The 25,997-nt window shown below is 42.2% G+C and overlaps 1 protein-coding gene across 2 annotated transcripts; it reads left to right on the top strand.

Annotated features, from left to right (window-relative positions):
* LOC146385296 (myosin-9-like) lies at positions 1–25,366 on the top strand. Of its 2 annotated transcripts, XM_084930948.1 has the most exons (43): positions 1–250; positions 3,980–4,170; positions 4,267–4,407; positions 4,520–4,676; positions 4,852–4,879; positions 6,216–6,309; positions 6,714–6,734; positions 7,962–8,054; positions 9,184–9,247; positions 9,643–9,741; positions 10,062–10,205; positions 11,102–11,197; positions 11,319–11,395; positions 11,477–11,671; positions 12,323–12,496; positions 12,702–12,875; positions 13,649–13,763; positions 13,922–14,112; positions 14,324–14,445; positions 15,262–15,331; positions 15,453–15,613; positions 15,751–15,859; positions 16,188–16,319; positions 16,480–16,686; positions 16,783–16,920; positions 17,052–17,175; positions 17,271–17,442; positions 17,545–17,757; positions 17,988–18,132; positions 18,215–18,421; positions 18,551–18,655; positions 18,916–19,068; positions 19,188–19,436; positions 19,752–19,964; positions 20,065–20,277; positions 20,604–20,765; positions 20,968–21,096; positions 21,365–21,453; positions 21,641–21,764; positions 23,037–23,245; positions 23,326–23,434; positions 23,552–23,724; positions 24,512–25,366. In XM_084930948.1, exons 2-43 carry the CDS (start codon positions 3,985–3,987, stop codon positions 24,615–24,617), a joined length of 5,883 nt encoding a protein of 1,960 aa, XP_084787074.1. In that variant the 5' UTR covers positions 1–250; positions 3,980–3,984; the 3' UTR covers positions 24,618–25,366. The 2 variants fall into 2 exon arrangements, with proteins under 2 accessions (XP_084787074.1, XP_084787075.1); XM_084930949.1 differs by lacking the exon at positions 6,714–6,734.
* Positions 25,367–25,997: the final 631 nt, after the last annotated feature.

Raw genomic sequence — 25,997 nt, 5'->3', positions numbered from 1 at the left:
CGGGCCGATCCCAGGTGGAGTCGACGCATCCTCGCTGATCCACGCCTGAGCAGCAGGAGCGCTTGACGGAGCGGATAGCCGGCTGAAGACGCGACGAAGAGGAGCGGAGAGGTGGTGTTCTTGTGGCCCCTCCTGAGCAGCTGCTTGTTTTGTGAAGGTGTCGAGAAGGAGGTGGTGGAGAAGGACTGCTGCAAACACGAACGCAGGAAGGCGACTCATCACACCTGCAGTGCCTGTAGCTGAAAATCAGGTGTGTCCCCTCGTTTCCTGCAGGTAGAGAGATAGAAATGCTTTAGCTGTAGCGAAGACTTCAAAGTAAGAAATTAAGAGATAAGATATGTAATGGCTCACACCTGGGCAGGTTCTCTCGTCAGGTGAAGCGCGTGCTCCATTATCGTCTCATTGACTGCGGAATTATTTCTACAACAATTTAAAGTGACTTTTTTGTATTTGTTGGCTGAGACGCGAGCTTGCAGACGTTTTTGTGTTCTCACACCTGTGAAACCAACAATCAGAGCGCTTTACTTCGACGGGCTTTAAACCTTCACAATAATTCAGAACTTTAGCCTCAAACAGCTGAATAAACTTTGTGTAGTTTAAAAGTTTATTTTGGTGGCCTGTATGAACTGAGTGGAAGGCTGCATGAAGTGATGACGATGACAATATGGCACAAACAAAATTTGAGGTACCGAGAGCTCATGTTTGCCTTATTTACAGAGTTTAATGCAGTTTTTGTCATTGTTGCACAAGATGAGTTGTTTGACTTCCTTCATGTAACAAACTGCACACACCCAGCTGCTATGTCTGTCCGCAGGGCACAAAATTGGAGAGCAGACACCAAAGAGGACAAAGAGCAGTGCAGCAGCACATACATGGATTTTTTTTTTTTTTTTTACTTTTTTTTTTTTTTTAAATTGTATGAAGGGCATATCTTGCAAAAACCGGTTGCTGATCATAATCAATTCTTCCTCTTTTGTAATTAAACTTCACTGTGACCACAAAATCAGCCAAGGTCCTGCAGAAAAAAAACCGCCATCTCACCCTCAGTGTCAGTCAGCTCTCTGCCTGTTACACAAAGTGAAATGCAAAACATCTTCTGCTTAAAGTTGACTCTTCTGTTTTAACCTGTTTTTCACTCGTCCATCTACATCTTCCAGCCACGATCGTTTCACATATCAAACATCTTGTGACTGCAGTCACATTTTAAACAATTCTCAACAACATCTCCTCCTCAGTCTGTCACCCCACCGGCCTCGTATCACCAGCCAGGCTTCAGACGACAGGACTCGTGTTCTGTGTTAGGTAAGAGCCACAGAAGCCCGGATAAAGCCGGGATTGACTTGCGGCCAAGAACAAAAGAGAGCAGGCGAGTGGAGGAGATGCTGAAAACGTGATGAAGAACACGAGAGGTGGATTAAACGGGCCCTTGCAGACAATAGGAGAGCGTGTGCTGTGTTTGAGGGTGGATCTGTTTCCAGATGTGGTCGAGCTTCATCCCGACCTCAGCGGAGGTTCACCAGGACACGGCTTTCGATAGCTAATGTTTGGAGTTTAATTATAAAAGGAACAGAGAATACTGAAGTCGCTCATTTTGTTATTTTGTTCCACCGTGTCAAAATGTGCAAAGACACTGTGTGCAACTTCCTGAGGAAGTTGGCCTGTTGGTGGCTTCATCAAAAAAGCCACATGCATGTCAATCTAAAAAGTTTAGAGTAAAAGACTTTAGCCGTCATAGCTTAGCTTCACGCACACGACGCTCTGCAGGATTTCAGTCCTGAATTAAAGCAGAGGAAATGTCAGTGTGTTCCTCTTCCTCCCCCACTTATCTTCAAGACTTTGAGCACATAATGAACTTAGGAGAGACACAGATGACACCTTCTCCACTGATCCCTTTTATCCCTCACTCTACGCGCACTCGCACACTCTATCTGTGCCTTTATCTCTGCACAGAAACAAACACACACACCGCTCTGCTGGGTTTTTTTTTTTTTTTTTTTTTTTTCCCCCCATCATCCACCCTCTGATCCAAGAGACGTCGGCTCCCCTGAATGAGTCTCAGCATCGAGGGTGTGCAGGCTGCGCTCATGATGAACGATCTTACAGCCCAACTTATCATTTCAGGGTCATTCGATAAAACCGACCTGCATTTATATCCTTAATCGGTGAAGGATGGTGTTGATGTGTGGAAAACTTTATCTTCTACCTACAGTATCTACACTGAGTGTGACGTTTTGAGTTCTTTCCCGACCTCTTTGCTTGGAGTTCAGTAGTTTCCGCTCTGCGTGATGCAGCTGAAACATTGGTTTTCTAATGTTTGATTTTTCTAATATGACTTCAGGAAGGGGGAATGTTCCACTAGCTTAAGTCATCTAAAGGCTTTGAACATCAGGGGTGAGAACCGGTTCCAAATAGTTTGATCTATGAGAAGCTTATCATCTCCTTTTATCAGTGCTGGTTTGTCTCTTATTTTTGTGCAACAAACGAAGTGGAGTTTTTGCACGCTTAAGTCACAGACGGGCCTTTTTCTTGACAGAAAATGAAACCGTTGTTTAGTGGGCACGACTCAAAGCTCTAAGCTGTAAGTAAAAGATTATAAATCAGTGTTCATCTGAACAAACTCTTTTAATGGGGGGAAAAAACTGGCTGTCAATAACTTTATTTTGCATTCACCAATTTGCATCCAGTTGATTATTTATTTAGGTTTTTAATGTCTTTCAGGGCATTTCTTTTTCTTTCTGCAGCCACGAGTACTTCTCCAGGGTGTGGCTGGGGAATAATCACATTTCTCCACCTGTCCAGACTTGTTCCGACATTCCTTTCTACCACTCTGAGTGCAAAAGCGTCCCTCCAGACCTCCGTCAGGCTTTTTACATATAGGCTCTACACAGAGCAGCATAGCTGCACATTTATCACCTGTGCTGGAACAGAGGGTCATGGATGATGAGCAGGAGTTGGGAATTTGTGGAATTCTGTGTAATGAGTTGGTGAGGAAGGAATGCGGGCCTGATGGGGAACAAAAGATGGACAGGTAGAAAAATAAAAGCAGTCGTACAGCATAGCACAGCTGAAAAGAGATTAATCATTTTGTCTGACTGCGATGAGCCTCAGGTCAATAATGTGATCCTGACATTAGTATCTGGGTTGATTGGCTGTCCCAGCTCTGGTTTAAAGTTAAAGGTGGTTGCAAGAAAAAAGGGGTTACATGGTCATAATGACACTGCAGGGAACAGCTGCAGAGCAGATGTCCAAACCTGTGGTGCAGTTCAGTTCTCATCATCTTCAAAAAGAACACAAACGCACACACATAAGATGAGGTAGCACAGTCCTCAGTATTGGTGGTCTGATCTGAATCATTAATCTGAATATTTTTATTTACTCCGAGTTATCTCATTTGTGTCTTTTGTTCAGTTACAACACAAAAGAGACAACAGGAAGGATGACGTGCAACAAAGCTGCCCTGTGAACACACTGCGTTCAGTGTCGTAAGCCTGCCTTTATGTAGAAATCTTTCAATGAATCAAACGTGCACAGTCACTTGGATGGTCTTAAATCTTGCACAACAATAAATGGGGTTTTTTGTACAGACTGTGTAGATGACTTGGACTCATGAGTCATCTGCGTTTTAAATTGTATTTTTGCCTCGACTGTGGTTTTGAGGTTGGTAAACTCTGCAGCGTCTCTGGGAGCTTGTGATTCGAGACTCAAGAGTTTGTTCGCTGTACCTGCAAGAAATTCTGTCAAAATAATCCAGCGCATCATATCTCTAGCCCTTAATCTCACAGAAATGGCTGCTGTAAAGTAATGTGCGTACCCCTCTGTAAGGAGGTATTTTTAATTCTCACAGAAAGTTATTTTTTAAATTTATTTTTTGCCCCAATAATTTCAGTGCTCTTGTCTGTAAGATGTGAAAGATCAGACTGTCACAGTGTTTTGATATTTGTTAAAATGCTCTTGTTCTGTTTGTTTTGTTTTTTAAAAGCTACCATGACGGATGCAGACAAGTTCCTGTATGGGGACCGCAGTGCGGTGACCGACCCTCTGGCTCAGGCCGACTGGGCCACCAAGAAGCTGGTGTGGGTCCCCAGTGAGAAGATGGGTTTTGAGGCCGGCTCCATCAAAGAGGAGAAGGGAGACGAGTGCGTGGTGGAGCTGACGGACTCTGGCAAGAAGGTGAAACTGAAGAATCAACAAGCCTGTGTTGCAGTGTGTACTTTTTACTGTCCCAGCCTTGTTCAGCAAGCCTGACTCTGCTTCTGTTAATCTCAGGTGAAATTCAACAAGGATGACATTCAGAAGATGAACCCACCCAAATTCAACAAGGTGGAGGACATGGCGGAGCTCACCTGCCTGAACGAGGCCTCTGTGCTGCACAACCTCAAGGAGAGATACTACTCCGGACTCATCTATGTGAGTGGGCAGGGATCTGTTTTTGTTGCATTTTAATGTCGCCGATCTTCCTGAAATCGATGTTGCTGCTGCTCCTCATCAACCAATTGGTCTCGTGTTGTCTCTCGCGCAGACATACTCCGGCCTTTTCTGCGTTGTGATCAACCCGTACAAACACCTGCCCATCTACAGCGAGGAGATCGTGAACATGTACAAGGGCAAGAAGAGGCACGAGATGCCCCCACACATCTACGCCATCACAGACACGGCCTACAGGAGCATGATGCAGGGTAAGGCAGCTGTAAAATTAGTTTTAAACACGTCCATACTCCATCAGGTCAATGATGTACAGTACAAGGATGTAATTAGAAATTTAGTGGCACGCTTAAGGAAAAAAATAATGTTTAAAATGTCACACACTTCACCTTAGTTTCTGATCTGGAGTCTCATCTTTCTCTTTTACAGATCGTGAAGATCAGTCCATCCTCTGCACGCAAGTCTTTCTCTTTTTTTGTTCATTTTTTTTATGTTTTTGCAAAAACAAATTGCAATCATTGCATCATCCCCCCCTTTGTTTGCGCTACCTTTTTTTTTTTTTTTTTTTTTCTTCCTTGTAGCAGAAAGTTTGACATTATGTGTTATATCCAGTGCCTAATATTTAGTCTAGAAGTTTCATTTTCAGAGCAAAACTTTAAGCTTTTTGTTTGTTTGTTTGTTTTTTTTGTTTTTTTAATTTGAAAAATTTGATGTCTCAGTTTTTAGAAGTGTGTCCTCCTTCATGCTAACACTGTAGTAAAGCTTAAGGAGGTCTTCCATTAGACACTTGACTAAATTATTTGATTGTTCTAGACTCCCAAAGGCCATTAAAAACACTGTCATTACCTCAGTTGAAGGTGGCGATGGTGCACCTGTCAAGACTTCATGAAATAAAACAAAGCACATGACACGTTACAGCCAACACGCAGAAGCAGAGCGTGGAAAAGTCCACCCCACAGTCACTGGGGTTTGTGGGCATTAGTTTATTCACAGCTGTCTTAAAGTCTGAAGCAAACACCACCACACCGGGTTTGGTATCTGTATGAGGTGTGTAGTGGTATGTCATGTTGGAGTCTTCATCAATGTGATGCTGACAAGACTTTCTCCACTCTTGTCTCGTCTGTCCAAAGAACACTGCTATGTTCAGATGTAACTTTGCAACAGATGTTATTTTCTCCTGGCAGACCTTCCAAACAGCCGTATTTGTTCAATCTTTTTCTAACTATACTGTTATGAACTTTGATATTTCAAGTGGTGCACGGTCTGACTTTGGAGTGGCTCTCCTGGGAAGATTGTCAGTTTTGAATGCTTTGTTTGGAAATGACCGTGTAACCCCACACTGACAGGCAGCAGCATCTGATTCTCTAAAATCGCTGCTGATGTCTTTCCTCGTCATAATCACAATGACTAACATCTGAATGCGTCAGACCTGCAAACTGGCGAAACTTCTGCTTTTACAGAGGCGCTCAACACTCGCTGATGATCAGTCAATAAAGTGCATTTAAATAGCGGCACCTGGCTGCTACTTACAATCTTAATTTCTGTAGAAGCAGCAAAGGTGTACTTTAGTTTTTCACACACTGCTTCTGCATTTTGGCTTAGTTTTTATTAAATAAATGTCTTATGCTGATATAAATCCATAGAATTGCATCATATATCACTTTAACCTCAAACTGCATCAGTATTTACTTAAATTTCTGCAAATTGATATTTTTCTGTCTTGTTGTTGCTTTTACTTCAGTTATCAATTGTAAATGAATCATAATGCATGTGTGTAAATCTCTCTGCTGCAGTGGGGAGTCAGGAGCAGGAAAAACGGAAAACACCAAGAAAGTCATTCAGTATCTTGCTCATGTCGCCTCATCCTTCAAGTCCAAAAAAGACCAGGTTAGTAAATCATCGTCGCTTCCTTTTGCACAAACGTTGAATTACCTGGTCCTCCCTCCCCTTTTCTGACATCAAATATCAGTAGATTTCCTTGTTAGTCCATCTGTTTAACGTGATTTACTCGAGGAAGCTGTGTGCAACCGCATTCCTATTTCAGGCCTCGACGTGCCCGCCTCACCTCTGTGGCGGCTCCAGCTGAAGCAGAACGCAGATGTTTGTGCACATGTGTGTTCATGTACTACTCATGTTAAATGTAGGTTATTCAGCAGGACCGGACATGAGCTGCTTAATTAATCATTTCTTGAGTCACCAGGTGACAGCAGGTTTCCTCTGCAGTCATGTAATACTTGCACTGAAGATGGCATCAAATATGTTCAACTTTCTTTTTTCTACTTTTTCTCCAGGGCTCTGCTGTGTTGTCACATGTGAGTTCATTTATGACCTCATAAATGTCCACTTAAGTTTTCTCTACTAACCAATTTTTTTTTTATTTATTTTTTCTTCACGTTGAAGAAAATGCATTCAAGATTACACAAAACTAACCATTATAATGGCTTCAAAGGAGCAGCTTGGGGAAATGTGCTTTCTGGCTGAGGAAAGACCACTTGTATCTTCATTAAGATCAAGCAGTTAGCTTTGGAAAAAGACTTAAAGCATGTGGAAACTGCAAACCCACAAAATGTGTTATTTCATCTTAGTTTCAGCTGTATAACAACACAATTTTACCAAGCAGGAATGCACAAAACTTCCCATAAAAACAGCACTTTCCATATTTTATATTTATTATATAACAGCGCACACAGTTGGCTGCGTACAGGGTGTAAAATGATAAGATTAGTAACTTCCAATCGAGGCCACTCTGATGGTTTCAACTGAATATTATTTTACAAATTTGAGTTTTATTGATTACATTTTTAATTAACCAGATGTTTATGATCAACAACTCAGCAATTTGTTCCAAAAACTTAAAGCAAATTTAAAAAACCTAAGGCCAATAACTTTTTTTTTTTTTTTTTTTTTTTTTTTTTTTCTCGCTCCTTCCAGTGCTGCACTTTCTCACTGATTCTCGTTATATTTGGGTTCAGTTTTTGCCTAATAATAAAGACGGCTACACTGCAAAAATAAAAATTTCATTCACATTAAAGAATCTGTTGTGGTTTGAGGAAATAAAGGGAAACGAGACAAACATTTCCCACTCCACCCAGCAGCAGTTTTTTAAACTTGCTCTGTTTGCTCAGTTGCTGCGATTTTTGTCATTGTTGTGTGACTGTATACCGATTGTTGGACTCTACCTGCATTTCCTTTTGGGGTTTTTGACTAACCTGCATGTGTGCTGCTTGTGAACCCTTGTTTGTGCATGCATGGACAGAAAATCTTACAGGGATTTTGTGCTTGAGCGGGCTTGCTGTGCAGTGGGAATGTGTGCAGGAGTGTGTGTAATAATGACTTTTCCTGAGGCTGTTGTTTTAATTGTGCAGACACAATTGTTTTTAATAAAGTAAATAAGTTGCTGCACACTGGTTTTCCGCTCGCTAGTCACAGAGCTGCAGGAAAAGTGGTCTGAACTTGCGCTTGCTTAACCAGCGTCCATCTGAGTGTCACATTAAACCACTGAATCCAACTCTGTTGTGGCTCCGACTTCTCTCTGTCAGGGGGAACTGGAGAAGCAGCTGCTGCAAGCAAACCCGATCCTGGAGGCCTTTGGCAACGCAAAGACTGTAAAGAATGACAACTCCTCAAGATTTGTAAGAGCTGCTCTTTTTCTATTTTCTTTAAATTTTCAAAACAAGCTTTGAAAAGGGTTCAAACAGCAGAAGCTACCAACTTTTTCTGCCTAGCATGTATGAAGCAACAACACTTGACACTTAGGATGAATACAAAAGTGCTTGAAATGAAGGCATCCGGACTTCTCTCTGTAGTTCTTGAAGATGTTTCTCCTCTGATCCAGGAGGTCTTTTCAGTTTTTAAAAACTGATGGAGAGTCACAGATATTTAACGCAAGTTAGATACCAAGTCCTGAGAGTTGCCAACCCACCCACCCTGTAATCATTCAAGTCATTAAGGGTCACATGAGCCAAGGTGTGAGTGGGGAAGAGATTTCAAGACTCCGTCGTAGATCTGAGAGCTGCTGTTCAGTGATGCTCATTCACAGTGGACCTAGATGGCCTCATTCACTCCTTTGAAACAGTGTAACGTGTGAACATGTCGTTCATTTCAAGCACTTAAACTACTGCAACCCGGATGACCGGGAAATCCAGTAGACACAACCAGGGTTTTTAAATCTTTTCAGTCATAAACTCAGGACACATTTTGGGAGAATCACATTGACATTTAAGAGTCACGTTTTTTTTTTTTTGTTTTGTTTTGTGTGTTTTTTTTTTTTTTTTTTTTTTTTAAATGTGGTGCACATCAGGTTTTGTTTTTTGGGTTTTTTTTTTTTTACGTTTTATTGTCACATGTGCAGTAAAGACACTTATTTCTGTCCGATAAAATCCCTCCAAAACACCAAATCCCTAAATAAACATACATAACTAAAACAAATAATTAAAAAAAAAAAAAAAAAACTCCAATAGTGTAGTTTTCTTTTTGTTTTTTTGTAGTTGTATTTCTTAAATAGTACTTACAATAGAAATATCAACTTTGAAAGAATCTGAGCTACAAAAGGTTATCTACATGTTTATACAGCTACCAGGAAATGGTCCACCTTGGATCTCACACTGCTGAAAGATGCTGCCTGAGTAGAAGTTCCTGCTGTTTGGTCCAAATGTGTTGATTATTTTCAGACAAAGTCTATAAAAGTTTGGTGAAAATTGACTTAATATCTTTTTGTGGTGGATTAAAAAAAATAATTAAAAAAAAAAAAATCTTTTTCAGGGAAAATTCATCAGGATCAACTTTGATGTCAATGGTTACATCGTTGGAGCCAACATTGAAACTTGTATCCTTTTAAAACTTTGTCTTCTGGCCTAATCTGAAAAAAAGAGCTAATGATCCCTTGAACTCTTACACCTCTTTCCCAGGGGCGCCATTGAGGGTGAGCCAAGAGGGGCACTGGCCACCCTCACAAATGTAAAAATTCTGGAGGCGTCTCTGCTCTTTGCCAAACCTTGCACCTGTTAAGTTCTGATTTCTGCATCATTAAAAGTAGTCTGGACATTTGGCCTTCCTGTAAGAAAAGGACTGAAGTTCAGATAAAGTGATGAATAAAATCTGAGGGCTTCAAAGGTGCCAAACAGATTAAATTAATCACTTTACCATGAACTGGTTTTTCTTATAAATCACGCTGTGCTGCTGCTCTTCCTTTTGATGTTTTGTCCTTGATTGAATTGTCAGATCTTTTGGAGAAGTCTCGAGCTGTGAGACAAGCTAAAGACGAGAGGAGCTTCCACATCTTCTACTACATGCTGACGGGAGCCGGGGAGAAGCTGCGCTGTGAGCACTGAAACCCTTTTCTCTGAATGTAATGAGAGGCTGCACAGAGCCAAGTAACTGTGCCAGCCCTGCCAGCTGCATGTGCTTTACATTTTTAATCACTGCGATCTATGAAGAACTCATAGTAATGCATCAGAAATGGCCGACTTGGGCCGCGATGATGGAGCTTCACTTTTTCTTCACTCCGTCGTTACAGCCGCTGCGACTGCAAAGCTCTGTTTGCGGTTGAGCCAATGCAAGGCCCAAATCTTCAGCTTTGCAGAAATAAAATGAAGAGTACTTAGTGAATAAATCTCTCTCTCCTTCTCGTTATTATCCAGCGGAGTTGTGTTTGGAGGATTACAGCAAGTACCGTTTCCTGTCCAACGGACACGTGACCATTCCCGGGCAGCAGGACAAAGACCTGTACGCTGAAACCATGGAGGCCTTTAACATCATGAGCATCCCAGATGAGGAAATAACTGGTACTTATAGTTAAAATAAACAAAATTATCGGTTAGTCTGCAAGTTAATTTTGATTTTAATAATGCTTTTTAAGTCTGTGAAGGTTCTCAGTCATCCAGGTCATCGTAGTCAAAGGAGCTTGCAAAGAAAAGCGTCTGGACTTCTTTAAGTTTACTTGAAGACGTTTCACCTCTCATCCGAGAAGCTTCTTCAGTTCTAAGGTCAAATGGTGGAGAGTCCCAGATATAAACCTAGTGGGAGTATCCCCCCTCTGTGGGGGGATACTCCCACTAGGTTTATATCTGGGATGAGAGGTATATCTCGGATGAGAGGTGAAACGTCTTCAAGTAAACTTAAAGAAGTCCAGACGCTTTTCTTTGCAAGCTCCTTTGAATGCTTTTTAAGGTTTTCCACACACATCTTACCTGGTGGTGGTGTTGTGGGTTTTTTTGTTTTGTTTCTCAAATCTCACATTTTTAGGCATTAATTTATTTTAAATTCCAATGAAATGCTATTTTATGTTCTTTAAATAAGATGGGTGACAAGTTCAAGAAAAGACTTTAATGCATGTGATTTGGTGTGACATCACCATGATGCTGTTGCACAAACTTGGGAAAGGCTAGAAAAGCTTTGGGAAGTTGGGTCAGGTCGTGTATAGAGTAGACATACTACTTATACAACTCAAGGTTAATTTTAGTCTGAACGACCTTACACCATGACCTCCTACACCATTCAGTTGTTGCGGGCTGGGTCTCGGGAGGTGGACGTCAGGTTATGTGTAAGGTTACAGCGCAGGGTTAAAAAATTGCGTTCTAGTTATGCCTTTGATTTCCCAGATAAGTCCGAATATCTTTTGGGTGTTTTTAATTTGCGAGGTGACCAGACATGCAGACACTGACTTTTGTTTCTTGGTCAGGCCTGTTGAAGGTGGTGTCTGCCGTGCTGCAGTTGGGGAACATGACTTTCAAAAAGGAGCGCAACTCTGACCAGGCCTCCTTGCCTGATGACACCGGTATACGCATTTACACACACCACCGTCGTCTTGTCCTCTATGCGTGCCTTCAGCTGCATGCCATTTCATTCACGCATCAACCTTTGCATGCTCCAATATGATACCCGTGTTTCACCCCCAGCTGCTCAGAAAGTGTGCCACCTACTCGGCATCAATGTGACCGACTTCACACGAGCCATCTTGTCTCCAAGAATCAAGGTCTGAAAATCTGTGATCGTTGTGGTGTCATGTCATTTTAGGAACACATTTCATCCACATGTGTCCTGTTCCTTTCTCCAGGTTGGTAGGGACTATGTGCAGAAGGCCCAGACTCAGGAGCAGGCCGAGTTTGCAGTCGAGGCTCTGGCCAAAGCCTCCTACGAGAGGATGTTCCGCTGGCTGGTCATGAGAATCAATAAGGCCTTGGATAAGACCAAGAGGCAGGGAGCCTCTTTCATTGGTATCTTGGATATCGCTGGATTTGAGATCTTCGAGGTACATTTAGACTTAAATATTGTCTGTTTGATTTTGCATCCTGCAGAGAGAGGAGAGGGAAAAGTTCAATCAAAATAATACAAGCAGATGAGTTTAAATACCAGGGATCCACCAGCCGAAACAAGGGACAATCAACATCTGTAACATGATAGCAGTGAGAGTGAAAGGGAAGGTTTACAAGATGAAGATGCTCAGATTTTCATCGGGGGTCAGCAGAACGGTCAAGATTACAAATGAGTTCGTCAGAGAGGGAGAGCCCAGGCTGAGTGGTTTGGACACAGAGATGAGGGATGGTGAATATACTGGACAAAAGGATGTTAAAGATGGAGCTGCCAGGTAGGAGAAAAGGAGGAGGACCACACAAAAGCTTCATGGATGTAGAGAGGGACATGCAGAGGGTTGGGAGTAGGAGAGGATCTGCAGTGGTGAGCCTTAAAGGGAGCAGCCAAAAGATTTAACTTGTGTATATACTTCTATACTACACCAAGTTTAGCAATTCAAACTGTGTAACCTCATGATTTTTCAGCATAAATATTATGAATGTAAATTATTTAAAAAATAATCAGTTTATTTCTACAAGGGAAAAATGTTTTATTTTCCATTTACTGAAACGACTCTGTCCTTGTTTTGTTTTTTTGTTTTTTCCTGCAGCTGAACTCGTTTGAGCAGCTCTGCATCAACTACACCAACGAGAAGCTGCAGCAGCTCTTCAACCACACCATGTTCATCCTGGAGCAGGAGGAGTACCAGAGGGAGGGCATCGAGTGGAGCTTCATCGACTTCGGCCTCGACCTGCAGCCCTGCATCGACCTCATTGAAAAACCTGTATGTTAGCTTATAGTTGTCATTTCCCCTCCGGCAGTAACGGTCTTAATCTGGAGCGACGCCTCTGATTAATTACGTGTGTTCTGCAGAAATTTCCGCTTACGTTCTTCACAGCAAACAGTTGTGCAATAATTGTGGCATGGAAACCAAACTTCATGATTAAGTGGATTCCTCTGAAGTGTGTGTGTGTGTGTGTGTGTTACAGGCCGGTCCTCCTGGTATCCTGGCCCTGCTGGATGAAGAGTGCTGGTTCCCCAAAGCCACTGACAAGTCGTTTGTGGAGAAGGTGTCTCAGGAGCAGGGCTCACACCCCAAGTTCCAGAAACCCAAAAAACTCAAGGATGATGCAGATTTCTGCATCATTCACTATGCTGGAAAGGTCAGATGTGAAATCATTTTTATTTTAGTCTTAATTAGTATTTATTTTAATAAATAAATGATACACAACATTTTTAGTAGTAGTAACTGAAATCTTATAAATTCTGTTCCTGAACCTGTAAATAAGCCTTGAAATCACTGTTGCTGTATTATCTCACAAGTATAAAAACTACTTTGGGAGTGATGTATTAGTTTACTTTGTCCATGTATTTCCGGCTCCTTACTACTTTGCACTATTGCTATTCTTAAATGATGAGTGTAATTTTCAGATACTCTAACGCTGTATTTGAGTCAGATGACGGTCACTTTGATGTTTCTTCCAGTTTTTGAAAGGGAGTTTTTCCTTCCCACCGTCGCCGAGTGTTTTCTCATAGATCATCTGATTATTTGGCTTTTTTTTTTTTTTTTTTTTTTTTTTTTTTTTTTTCCGTTGCAACACGAAGCACCTTTAGGCATCTGTAACTTGGGGATTTATAAATAAAACGGAAAAATATTAAGGTCACAACTTGAGTAATGTACTTTCTACGTGCCACTAGATGGCAGCAAAATGACAGCCCACACAGCATTCATCCATCAGTGTATTTTCTGAACCGCTTATCCAGTTCAGGGTCACGGAATACAAAAACACGTTTACCAGGTGCATGATTTATTCATTGCAGCAAAGCATCAGGTTCATAATTCTTTCTATATAAAATGGGGCATTTGAAGCACAAACTTAAAAATAAGGCCGAGGTTGCTGATCATCCTGTGTTGTTTTACATCCGTCTCCTGCAGGTGGACTACAAGGCAAACGCATGGCTGATGAAGAACATGGATCCTCTGAATGAGTGTGTGGCCACTTTGCTCAACCAGTCTACAGACAAGTTTACCTCTGACTTGTGGAGAGATGGTAGGTCATGTGACTGACTTTATCTGTGTATCCAAGAGGCCCAGTTCTTTGAGTGTGAGGCATAAAAATTTAGCTTCACTAGTGTCAGCACCATTAAGAGCCAAGTCACACAATGATCAACACAGCTGAACTCAGTTGTGCTCTGTGCATCTTAACAGTGGATCGTATCGTCGGCCTGGATAAGGTGGCAGGAATGTCGGACTCTGCGCAGGGTGCGTTCAAAACTCGAAAGGGTATGTTCCGCACCGTGGGTCAGCTTTACAAGGAGCAGCTGACTAACCTCATGACCACCCTTAGAAACACCAACCCCAATTTTGTCCGCTGCATCATCCCGAACCACGAGAAGAAGGTACTGAATAAACAAACTGATGCCACACTCGATGAATTTCTCAGCACTGCAGGTGCAGATAAACTGTTGCATCAGTCACGTGTCGTGATTAAAACTGATCAGGTGCATCTGCCAACTTGAGCCTGTTTATCTGAACCGTGAAACTGACAGCATTTCTAGGATTAATAAATGGAACACATGAATCCATCTTTTCAATCATTTCTTCCTCCAGGCTGGGAAACTGGAAGCTCACCTGGTTCTGGACCAGCTCAGGTGTAACGGAGTCTTAGAGGGGATTCGGATCTGCAGACAGGGCTTCCCCAACCGCATCGTCTTCCAGGAGTTCAGACAGAGGTAGGTTTTTGTTTTGTTTTTTAAAAACAAAAAACAAAACAACAAGAACAACAACAAAACAGCAGATTGTTGGTTTTTTTTGTCATCTTTTTTTAATTAATTTTTTATACATTTATATAAGAGGTTTAGGCTCATTTTTGCCCACTGCTAAACAAACTCTCCCATGAGGGCATTTCATACAAGAATGATGGGCTGTTATTTAAATTGTATTCATTCTTTAAATGCTGTAAATGTTGATATCCTAATTAAACCACCTCAGTGTCTAAGTAGAACAACAACAGTCTGAATGCTAAATAAACTCCAAATTATTTTCTCATTAACTTGAGGCAACAACTTGATTTATTTATTTATTTTTTATTTATTTAATGTGCAATTGGGGAAAATATCTCCCCTTTAGGAAATGGTTATATTAATTTATCTTGCGGTGCAAAAACTAAAAATGTAAACTGGAGCAAACCACACGTCTGGTCAAATCTACATACAAATCCTTATTCTTAGTTTTCTTGCAAATAAACAAACTGAACCAGTCTCACAACATACGTAGGTCACAAACATGAAAATAAATGATCTACATTCGATTTTAATCAGAAGTGTTCAGGATGTCCCATTTAGTTCTGCACACTTAACACGTCGTGTACACAACACTTTATGTTGTGTACACTTTATTTTGGGGGGGGGGGCTTTCCAAACAAGAAAGGACAGAAAAAACAGCCTATTTGTTACATTACATGGATTTGATTTTACAGATTAGTTTTGACCCTGAAAGTGTTAGCCTTTTCATCTGCTGATTGATTTAATGGTGATCTTCTCTCTCAGGTATGAAATCCTCACTCCTACCGCTATTCCAAAGGGATTTATGGACGGCAAGCAAGCCTGTGTGCTCATGGTAAGAACAACACAATCAATAGATCAGCTGTAGAAGCTTTCAATTTATCATAAGAGGAAGAGGACTCATCACAAGTCTTGTTTTATGTTTCACTGAAACACTTCCCTGTTATGCATGTCAGATCAAAGCCCTGGAGCTCGACTCAAACCTGTTCCGCATCGGTCAGAGCAAAGTGTTCTTCAGGGCTGGAGTCCTGGCCTACCTGGAGGAGGAGAGGGACATAAAGATCACTGATGTGATCATCAGCTTCCAGGCCTGGTGCAGAGGATATGTGGCCCGCAAGTATGAGACATCAGCTATTTTATTTTATTTCAGCTAGCACCTTTGCACATGGGCAACATTGGAGCATGCTGTGATTTCTTACGCAGTTCTCATAATCTGGTCTGCAGGGTAATCTTTATTTGTTATTCTAATTATAGAGCGTTCACCAAGAGACAGCAGCAGCTGACAGCCATGAGGGTTATCCAGCGAAACTGTGCCGCCTATCTGAAACTCAGGAACTGGCAGTGGTGGAGACTTTTCACCAAGGTAACAGACGAATATTGGGTTTTGTTTTTTGTTTTTTTTCATGGGTGGGGTTAGAGATATGACTTGGGACAAACGTAAGCAGTGATTAAGTAAGCAGACCAGATTAATTGGTTTCAAGGCCACTCCCTGTGTGACAAATGACATTAATTATTTTAGAAAACTTAAAGTTTAATTAATTAAATTAGTTAATTAGTTTTAAGAGTTTACCTGAACTTGCCAAACTGTCTCCAATCAGGTTTTGTTATTTTAGTGTTAGTATGTTCACTCTTTTTGCTTTCAGTTTCTCTTGAGTGTCATTTTACCACTTTTTTTTTTTTTCCTCCTCCAGGTGAAGCCTCTGCTGCAGGTGAGTCGGCAGGAGGAGGAGATGCTGGCCAAGGAAGAGGAGCTGATTAAGGTGAAGGAGAAACAAGAGAAGGCTGAGGAGCTGATCAAAGAATATGAGGCCAAGCAGCAACAGGCAAGAATCACATATTAACCTTTTGATCAGTTAAATTTTCTCTTGTGTGAATGTGGCAAAGTTTAAACCGAGAACATAAAAAAAAATTCATAACAACACATGTGTCACAATGAGAAGTCTTCTGAAGCTTGGAGATTTAACCTTTGTTCTCCTCTGGTAGCTGAATGCAGAGAAATCGGCTCTTCAGGAGCAGCTTCAGGCTGAGACGGACCTCTGTGCCGAGGCTGAGGAGGTGCGATCCCGTCTGACCATCAAGAAGCAGGAGCTGGAGGAAATCCTCCACGAAATGGAGTCTCGCCTGGAGGAAGAGGAGGAGAGGGTCGTTCAGATGCAAAATGAGAGAAAAAAGATGCAGCAGAACATCACGGTCTGTAAAGTCCTGGCGACGGGCTTTAAGAGAAATCAAAATGTTCTTTTGGAAAGGTTATTAATATCATTTATTTGTATTTATTGGTTCATACAGGAGCTCGAACAGCAGCTGGATGAGGAGGAAGCAGCCAGGCAGAAGCTCCAGATGGAGAAAGTGACTACAGATGCCAAGCTGAAGAAACTCGAGGAGGGCATCATGGTGCTGGATGACCAGAACAACAAGCTTAACAAGGTGTTGTACATCATGCTAACATCCCCATACTGATGATTTCACAATACAAAGAATATTTCTTTAACCCTGAAATATTCCAGCAGAATAACAACAATTTAAATGTTCATATGTTTTATGCATTTTTACCTCAGGAGAAAAAACTGCTGGAGGAGAGGGTTTCCGAGTTCACCACCAACCTTGCTGAGGAGGAAGAGAAGTCCAAAAGCTTGCAGAAACTCAAGAATAAACATGAAGCCATGATCACAGATTTGGAGGGCAAGTGTTTATCATTGAGGTTGTTTATGAATCCACTGTGAGTCGATTGCAGTTTTTCCTACTTTTTCTTTTTTTTTTCTTTTTTCTTAATGCAGAACGTCTGAGAAAAGAGGAGAAGGTGCGCCAGGAGTTGGAGAAGAACCGACGTAAACTTGAGGGAGACTCGACTGAGCTCCATGACCAGATTGCAGACCTGCAGGCCCAGATTGCTGAACTCAGAGCTCAGCTGGCCAAAAAAGAGGAGGAACTCCTGGCTGCACTTGCTAGGTTAGTCCAATACTTAATTCATTTAGGGTAGGGTTACCCTAACCCCAACTAACAAAAGGAAGACTGGCTTTGTTTTATGAACTCTTTCTGCCTAACCTCCAGGATTGAGGAAGAATCTGCAGCCAAGAACACGGCCCAGAAGAAGATAAGAGAGCTTGAGGCCCAGATCTCAGAGCTCCAGGAGGACCTGGAGATGGAGAGGCAGGCACGGTCCAAGTCTGAGAAACAACGGCGAGACCTCGGAGAGGAGCTGGAGGCACTCAAGACTGAGCTGGAGGACACTTTGGATACCACTGCAGCACAGCAGGAGCTGAGGTGACAGTCAGGCTTGCATAGATGTGACCCAACAATTTATTGGAAAATGAGATGACCGATTCCTTTGAAGTTCTGGACCTTAAGTCTGTTTATGTTTACTTGAACAATACAAGTCTGTATGTTAGGAGATTCAAGACTAAGATAGAAAGCCCTTCATCAGTTACTGAATGTAAACTAACTGTTTGAGATTTGTGCTTCTGGTCATTTATTTCCTCCTCCTGTCCATGCAGGAGCAAGCGTGAAAGTGAGGTGGCCCAGCTGAAGAAGACACTCGAGGATGAGGCCAAGGCTCATGAGCAGCAGATGGCCGATATGAGGCAAAAACACAGTCAGGCATTCGATGAGCTCAACGAACAGCTGGAGCAGGCCAAAAAGGTTATTTAAAAACTGGTCAGAAGATGGTGTCAGCATTCATCTTTAAAAAAATAAATAAAAATGATGTTTGTTGCTCCTGCAGAACAAAGCATCAGTGGAGAAAACAAAGCATGCCCTGGAGAGCGAGTTGAATGAGCTGCAGATCGAGCTGAAGACTCTGACTCAAGGTAAGGGGGACTCGGAACACCGTCGCAAGAAGGCCGAAACCCAGGTTCAAGAACTGCAGGTCAAATCTGGAGAAAGTGAGCGCCAGCGGAAGGAGCTCGCCGACAAGATAACCAAGATGCAGGTATGACTAGTCATCTGGCAGGGGCGATTTAAGGGGTAGAAGGTTGATTTAACTGCTTGTACAGGAGGAGGATGTAGCTGCAAATGAATTATTTAATGGACTTCTCTTTTTTTCTTTCATCATATCTAGTCAGAGTTGGACAATGCAAACAGCCTTTTGAGTGCAGCAGAGGGCAAGAACATCAAATCCAGCAAGGACCTTTCTTCAGTGGAGTCTCAGCTGCAGGATGCACAGGTGAAAATGCTAAAATCCGTTATTACTTCTAATGAAAAGGGTTTATTTTTTTAGTTTATATGCTATAAAACTTAGCTACATATATTATATTCAAGGACAGAAAATGCAGAAATCATTTCATGTTACTTTTTTGTATAAAGAAAAAGATTTTTAATAAAAGTAATTCAGGGTGGACATCACTGGTCGAAGTCCTGAGCAAACCAGTAATAAAATTTATTGTACTTTTCGGATTATATTGTTCTATTTCCTTCACTGAACAGGAGCTGCTTCAAGAGGAGACTCGTCAGAAGCTCTCCCTCTCCACACGCCTGAGGCAGCTGGACGAGGAGCAGAACAGCCTGCGGGAGATGCTGGAGGAGGGGGAGGAAAACAAGAAGAACGTGGAGAAGCAGGTTTCCACTCTGCAGACCCAGGTTGGTCCACAATGCAATACAACACAGCAGCCAATAGAGATCTTCTCCTCTGCTGTAACCTTGATTCAGTTACCACAGGTCAAGAACGTCTACAAATGTTTCTTTTTCCCCCGCCTCAGTTGGCGGACATGAAGAAGAAGCTGGAACACGAGGCCTCGTCACTGGAGGGGGCCGAGGAGAACCGCAAGAAAATCCAGCGGGAGTTGGAGAGCATGACACTGCAGCTGGAGGAAAAGACGGCAGCATATGACAAACTGGACAAGACAAAAACCCGTTTACAGCAGGAGCTGGATGACCTCATGGTGGACCAGGACCATCTGAGGCAGATCGTGTCCAACCTGGAGAAAAAGCAGAAGAAGTTTGATCAGGTATCAAAGGGCCATAAGAGCAGACTGTTTCCTACTGTTCTAGTAAGATGTGATTAGTGGTTATATTTCTTTCTTTAATATGCATATAAAGTCAGATTGTTGTTGTGTATGAAGGATTGTTTGCTCAACACAGTAACGGAGAAAGTAAAGAACCGAGACGTTGACAAAGTCATGTACCTCTCACACATAATCGATTTTAAAATCTTAAGGGTGTGGTAGAGTAACCTGATTTTTCAGCCACTTGAGTTGATGAAGAAAGTGGATCTTTTGCTTCACAAATTAAGCAATTTATTTCTGCTGTTCTTCTCCTGTTAGATGCTGGCAGAGGAAAAAAGTATTTCTACTCGGTACGCTGAGGAACGCGACAAGGCTGAGGCTGAAGCCAGAGAGAAGGAGACACGAGCACTGAATCTGGCTCGTGAGCTGGAGACCATGACGACCCTGAAGGACGAGTTGGACCGAACCAACAAACAGCTCAAAGCTGAGATGGAAGACTTGGTCTCGTCCAAAGACGACGTCGGCAAGAATGTAAGACGGTGCCGGCGTCCTCTACTTGTCTCAGCAGAAGTTAGTCATGAGCAACACTTTACTCAAAATCTGTTTATCAATGCAAACTGCTCACCTTCAGGTTCATGACCTGGAGAAATCCAAGCGTGCCATGGAGCAGCAGCTGGAGGAGATGAAAATCCAGCTGGAGGAGCTCGAGGATGAGCTGCAGCTCACAGAAGATGCCAAGCTACGTCTGGAGGTCAACCTGCAGGCCATGAAGACCCAGTTTGAGCGAGACCTGCAGGCCAGAGACGAGCAGGGAGAAGAGAGGAGGAAGCAGCTTGTTAAACAGGTTCCACAGAGAATTTACAAACATATTGTGGCAAGCAGAGGAATCTTTACAAGAAAGCACCACACAGGGATTGAGCTCGCTGTTTGACCCCCAAGCTGGTAGGGGGAGCTCCTTATTAAACACTTGCTTGTGCTACACTGTGCTTCAAGGGTCAAAACAGCATAACCGAACTCACTCATGGTACTGCATCTAAACAGCAGCACATGTCCCAAGGCATGATGGGAGAACTCTCTTAGCTCCCCCAACACGCCACAAAATAATTACTTTCCAGATATATAATATTTGGCTGAGCCATGATTTCTTTCTTACCCGTTTTAACCTCGAAGGTGCGAGAGATGGAGGTTGAGCTGGAGGATGAGCGCAGGCAGCGCGCTCTAGCCCTCTCATCTAAGAAGAAACTGGAGACGGACCTGGCCGACCTCGAAGCCCAGATCGATGCTGCCAACAAGGGACGCGATGATGCCCTCAAACAGCTGAAAAAACTCCAGGTAAAATATGCAAGCATGCATCCATAAACACAACACAGAATGTAATACAGAGACTTGTCACTCTAAAATTAGACTATTATACACTTACAGATGCCATAAAACCAATTACCACCCATTGTCATAGTTTTAAATTTTTTGTAAAATGAGCTGACAGCCTGTATTTAAAGGTTCACCTTAAATACATTTCATGTCCACACTCCAGGCCCAAATGAAAGATATAATGAGAGAGCTGGATGAGCTTCGTTTATCCAGAGATGAAGCTGTCAATGAAGCCAAAGAGAGTGAGAAGAAGCTCAAGACCTTGGAGGCGTCTATGCTGCACTCCCAGGAGGTATGGAGATGAAATGGCGATTACAGAGTGACGTAACTGTGTGAGAAAATTAGCCAACATAACTGATATTTAAGAGCTAGATGCTTCTTGCAAAGCTTCCTCAGTGATGACTTTATGTATCCCAGTCTGCTTTTCTGGAGTCAGAACTCTAGAATGGGTCTTCATTTAATGCAAATGATTACTCTGAGAACATTTTCAATGTGTTGCAATCTTACTGTTTACATGTAACTCTGTAGTATGTTTAACTTGTGCCTAATATTTCCTCCAGGAACTGTCTGCTGCAGAAAAACTCAAGAGACAGGCTCAGACCGAGAGGGATGAGCTCCAGGATGAGCTGAACGGCAACAACACCAAGATGTATGAATGAAATACTGGCGTGTGTGTGTGTGTGTGTGTGAGTGATATCACGAATGGTAAAATTAAATATATAAACTCAGATTTCAGGAACAACTTTGAGTCTTACTTTTGCCTGCACAGGCTACATGTTTCTCTCGGGACACCATCACATTAAGCGTCACCTTCTCTCTTCCTCATTTGTTTGCAGTTCTCAGCTGACTGATGAGAAGCGAAGGCTGGAGGCTCGTATAGCCGAGCTCGAAGGGGAACTCGAGGAGGAACAGCTCAACACTGAAATGGTCAATGATCGCCTGAGGAGAAGCACACAGCAGGTAGAAACCTGTTGATAACATCTTATTTTATAAGTAGGGCAAATATTTAATGTTAAGTGTTTCTATTGGTCATCAGTTATCACAGAAATAAAGGGAACACTTTAGTTGAGTAGGTTTAAGAATACATAAAACCGGTAAAAAAAAAATAAAAATGAAAGGGGTTGCCTTTCATGAGTCTGCCACAATATCAGATTTTCACTACACGATTAATCATCAGAATACTTTATTAATCCCTAAGGAAATTATGTGGGTTACAGTTGCTCCAAGATGGTAACAGTGACAGACTAAACTATTTAAACAATTCAATATGTTAAGAACAGCACTAATATATACAAATCACTTAATTATAAACATCAAGAATTTACAGAGGTGATTATAAATAAATATCAAGAATATTGACAAGAATATTACAGAGGCAGAATATATGACATTTGACTCTAACCTGTGAACTTTGTCATTTGCTATTTTACTGTAGAGTGTGTGCCAAAAGGGTGTAACTATTGCAGTGTTTACAGTGTGTTAGATGGAGGAGTCGTACAGGGAGATGGCTACAGGCAGGAATGATGTCCTGTGTCGTTCAGTGGGGCTTTTTGTAATCTGTCTGTCGCTGAATGTGCTCCTGTGATTAGCCAGCGTGTCATAGAGTGGGTGGGAGGTATTCAGCATTGTCTTATCTTGGACAACAGCCGCCTCTCAGACACCACCCCGAGGGAGTCCAGCTCCATCCCTATAATATTACTGGCCTTTTGGGTCACTTTATTGAGTCTGTTGGCATCTGTGACCCTCAACCTGCTCCCCCAGCATGCAACAGCATAGAGGATAGCACTGACCACAGCTGACTCGTAAAAAATCCGGAGCATTTCCAACAGATGTTGAAGGACCTCAGCCGCCCCAAAAAATAAAGATGCTGGCCTTTCCTGTAAAGTGCAGTGGTGTTTTTAACCCAGTCCAGTTTATTGTCTATGTATACTCCAAGGTATTTTTAGTTCTCCACAATGTCCACAGACTCAGACCCAACATGAACAGTTTATGAAAGACTCCACAACATTCACGAAACTCCAGCGTTTACCTCAACATTTTAAAACGATAATTTTGCAGTTGTTGTGAAAAGTTGGTTGTTATGCAAGTTTATTCATCTGTAAAGTGTTCAGAAAAACTGAGTTTGAATTGTTGAATTGCATCTAACTTTAACTATGAAGGCACTGGATTGGTTACAGAATATGGCATGTGGTTATCAGCAGTACGGTAACTCTCCTGTGTGTCTGACACAAGGTCGATCAGCTGACCTCAGACCTGAGCACAGAGCGCAGCAACTCCCAGCAGCTGGAGGGCGCTCGCTCACAGCTGGATCGCCAGAACAAGGAGCTGAAACTGAAGCTGCAGGAGCTTGAAGGAACCATCAAGTCCAAGTACAAGTTCACCATCACCAGCCTAGAGGCCAAGATTGCCCAGTTGGAAGAACAGCTCGACATAGAGTCAAAGTGAGGGGCGATGAAATGGACCGTTTGTTTTATATACTGCATTGGCTTTCTTACTGCAACATATCTCTCGTTTACTGCAGGGAGCGTCAGCAGGCCTCCAGGCTGACGAGACGCACAGAGAAGAAGCTGAAAGAGGTGCTGGTACAGATTGAAGACGAGAGGCGCAACATGGATCAGTACAAAGATCAGGTTAACCCAGTCACGCTTTACTTGTAATTTCAAAGTTATTCAAGGACTAAGACATCCTGATATTTAAGCCTGACTCCTTGCTAATGTGCTTGTTCCCACACTGACTGTTCTCTGCAGGCTGAAAAGGCAAATAGCCGAATGCGTCAGCTGAAACGTCAGCTAGAGGAATCGGAGGAGGAGTTGACAAGAGCCAATGCCTACCGCAGGAAGCTGCAGAGGGAGCTGGATGATGCAGCTGAGTCAGCAGACTCGATGAACCGTGAAGTCTCCTCTCTGAAGAGCAAGCTTAGGTAGTGGCATTTGTTGGGGAACTCATGTGGTTTTTGTTTGTGTTTTTTTTTGTTTTTACATGAAAATTATTGTTTCCAAAAAGGAAATTTGTTTTATATTCCATGTTGCCGACAGTACAGACATTATAATGACCACGTGCATTCAAAGCACAAAATCTACATTGATTGTAGGCATGGCTGCTGCACTAACTCGATGTCCATCATCCTGTAGGCTGCTATTAAGAACCTTGAAACTTTAAACTTGCAATATGCAGAGTGTCAGATCAAGTCCAGGATATGAGATGTGTCACACAAAATTCTCCTGGACTGTTTAAAACAAATGGTTAGTAATGACAGTGTGTTCGGGTTAACAGCTGAGCAGCGCTCGCCCCATTGAGGCGACATTTGACGACCTTGCTGAACACTTAATGATGAGTTTTGACACCTCAGTATAGATCAGTAAAGAGGCCCATTAGAATAGTTTCCTATGTTTTACAAGGGTAGCTGAATAGGCAGAGACCACCCTCACTAACTTCTGATGCAAACCCAGTTGTTGTGTTCTGCAAGTCCTGAAATATGACACAAACCGCTCAGTTCTTTAAGGGGTAAAGAATTAAAAGCCGTCAAAAGCAGGTGAATTTACAGAATGTCATTTAAAGGAAGCCTGTTACGTTATGCATTATGGGAAAGTGTACAATTGAGGATTTTCTTAAAGCTTGAGGCAATCAGGACTAAAGCACAAAGTGAAGGATGCCCAAAATCCAAAAGTGCTACACTTGTTTTAATGTTTTTTTTTCTTTTTCTTAAGGCGTGGAGACGTGTCTCACACTCTGCGACATAACCTGAATCGTATTGGGGACAGCGACGATGATGGCGGACTCCCGAGTGAATCATCTGAACGTGCAGCTGAGTGAAAAGCAGGACAAGAAGCCAGGAGGGAAATTCGGACCACAAAAATAATGCATATAAATGTAACCTTGCATCCCCTCCCTCCCCTCATCCTACTTTAAGTGTAATGCATTTCTATTTGGCCAAATCTTACTCATCTCAGCAAATGTTTTCTATGAAAGCTTTACATAAACTTTCTTAGTATATTTTTCTACTTAACGTGTATGTCATAACACATATCACTGTTTAAACAAACATTCCAGTTTATCTGAGATGGAGGTCGATGTGTTGATTTAAATGGGGGGAGAAAAAAAACGTTGTCACTTTGTGCTAGTTTTGGACACTCTGGGAGTTTTTGTGCTTCACACTGTGCTGGTGTCAGTATAACGTTGGTACTGTATGCCCTTCCTCTCACTCTGTTAATACCTCAGCCAGATTGCACAATCCCAACTCAAACACTTACGACTGAAATGTTCAGATCTTTCTAAGTGGAATGCAGTAATATAGGTGGTTAGCCCCCACGCACTGGCTTTATACTTTACTGGTGTTGGGTCATCATGTATTGGATCTGTCTCCTGTTTTGTGCTATGCTTTGCAGCTGAAATGGTTTCTATTGGCACATTAGTTTCTACCTGCTGAACTTGCCCTATTTTAGGTAAATACCTGCCACTGTATTAACCAAGAAATTACAAGACACCGATGCCAATATTGTAAGGCTGTTCTACATTTTTTAAAATGCCTTAAATGAAATAAATGGAGAATAAATGCATCTTAATCTTGTGTCTTGTGAGATTATTCACTTTGATGAGCTGTAGTTGATTCAGAGTCGGCCTTTGGGCTGTTTTCTGTAATCATGTGTCCACTTTATAATGACTGAAAGGTTCTGTGGGACAATCTGCAGATTTTAAAACTTGAAATCTTGGGGTTTCCAAATTGTTCCCTCTTTGTTATGGTGTGTGTGTTGTGGTTTTGTTTTTTCTGGGCAAAATGTTGCGCAACTCCATGTTGGGTACTCAAAGTACCCAAAGGAGCAGTTGCAAAGCTTCAGGGAAGACGTTATTTTGGCCAACCATGCTCACATTTCACTGTTGTGGCCTTCATCAGCACAAAATCAGACATGCAGAGCTGTGTTGCTGTGGTGACCCCTTGTGAAAACGGAGGCTGCCAAAAGTAGTTTACTTTCATTCAAACTTGGCACAAGTGGTTTGATCAATTATAATTTTGTAATAATGCTTCTTGGTAATAAATGTTATGCTATTGGAAATCCTGGTTATTTCCCTGTAAATGTTGCCACATTTGTTGTTTGAGCAGCAGACTTGAGTATGTGGGTTGCACCCATGACAAACTTGCCAAACCTTTGCCAATGGCAAACTGCTTATTCTACTATTAACTCTTGCTTGGTGGTG

The sequence above is a fragment of the Perissodus microlepis genome, chromosome 6 (genome assembly GCF_051167445.1).
Source record: "Perissodus microlepis isolate ML-2025 ecotype Zambia chromosome 6, ASM5116744v1, whole genome shotgun sequence".
Taxonomy (NCBI): Eukaryota; Metazoa; Chordata; class Actinopteri; order Cichliformes; family Cichlidae; genus Perissodus; species Perissodus microlepis.
This window is presented reverse-complemented; position numbering and strand designations above follow the sequence as displayed.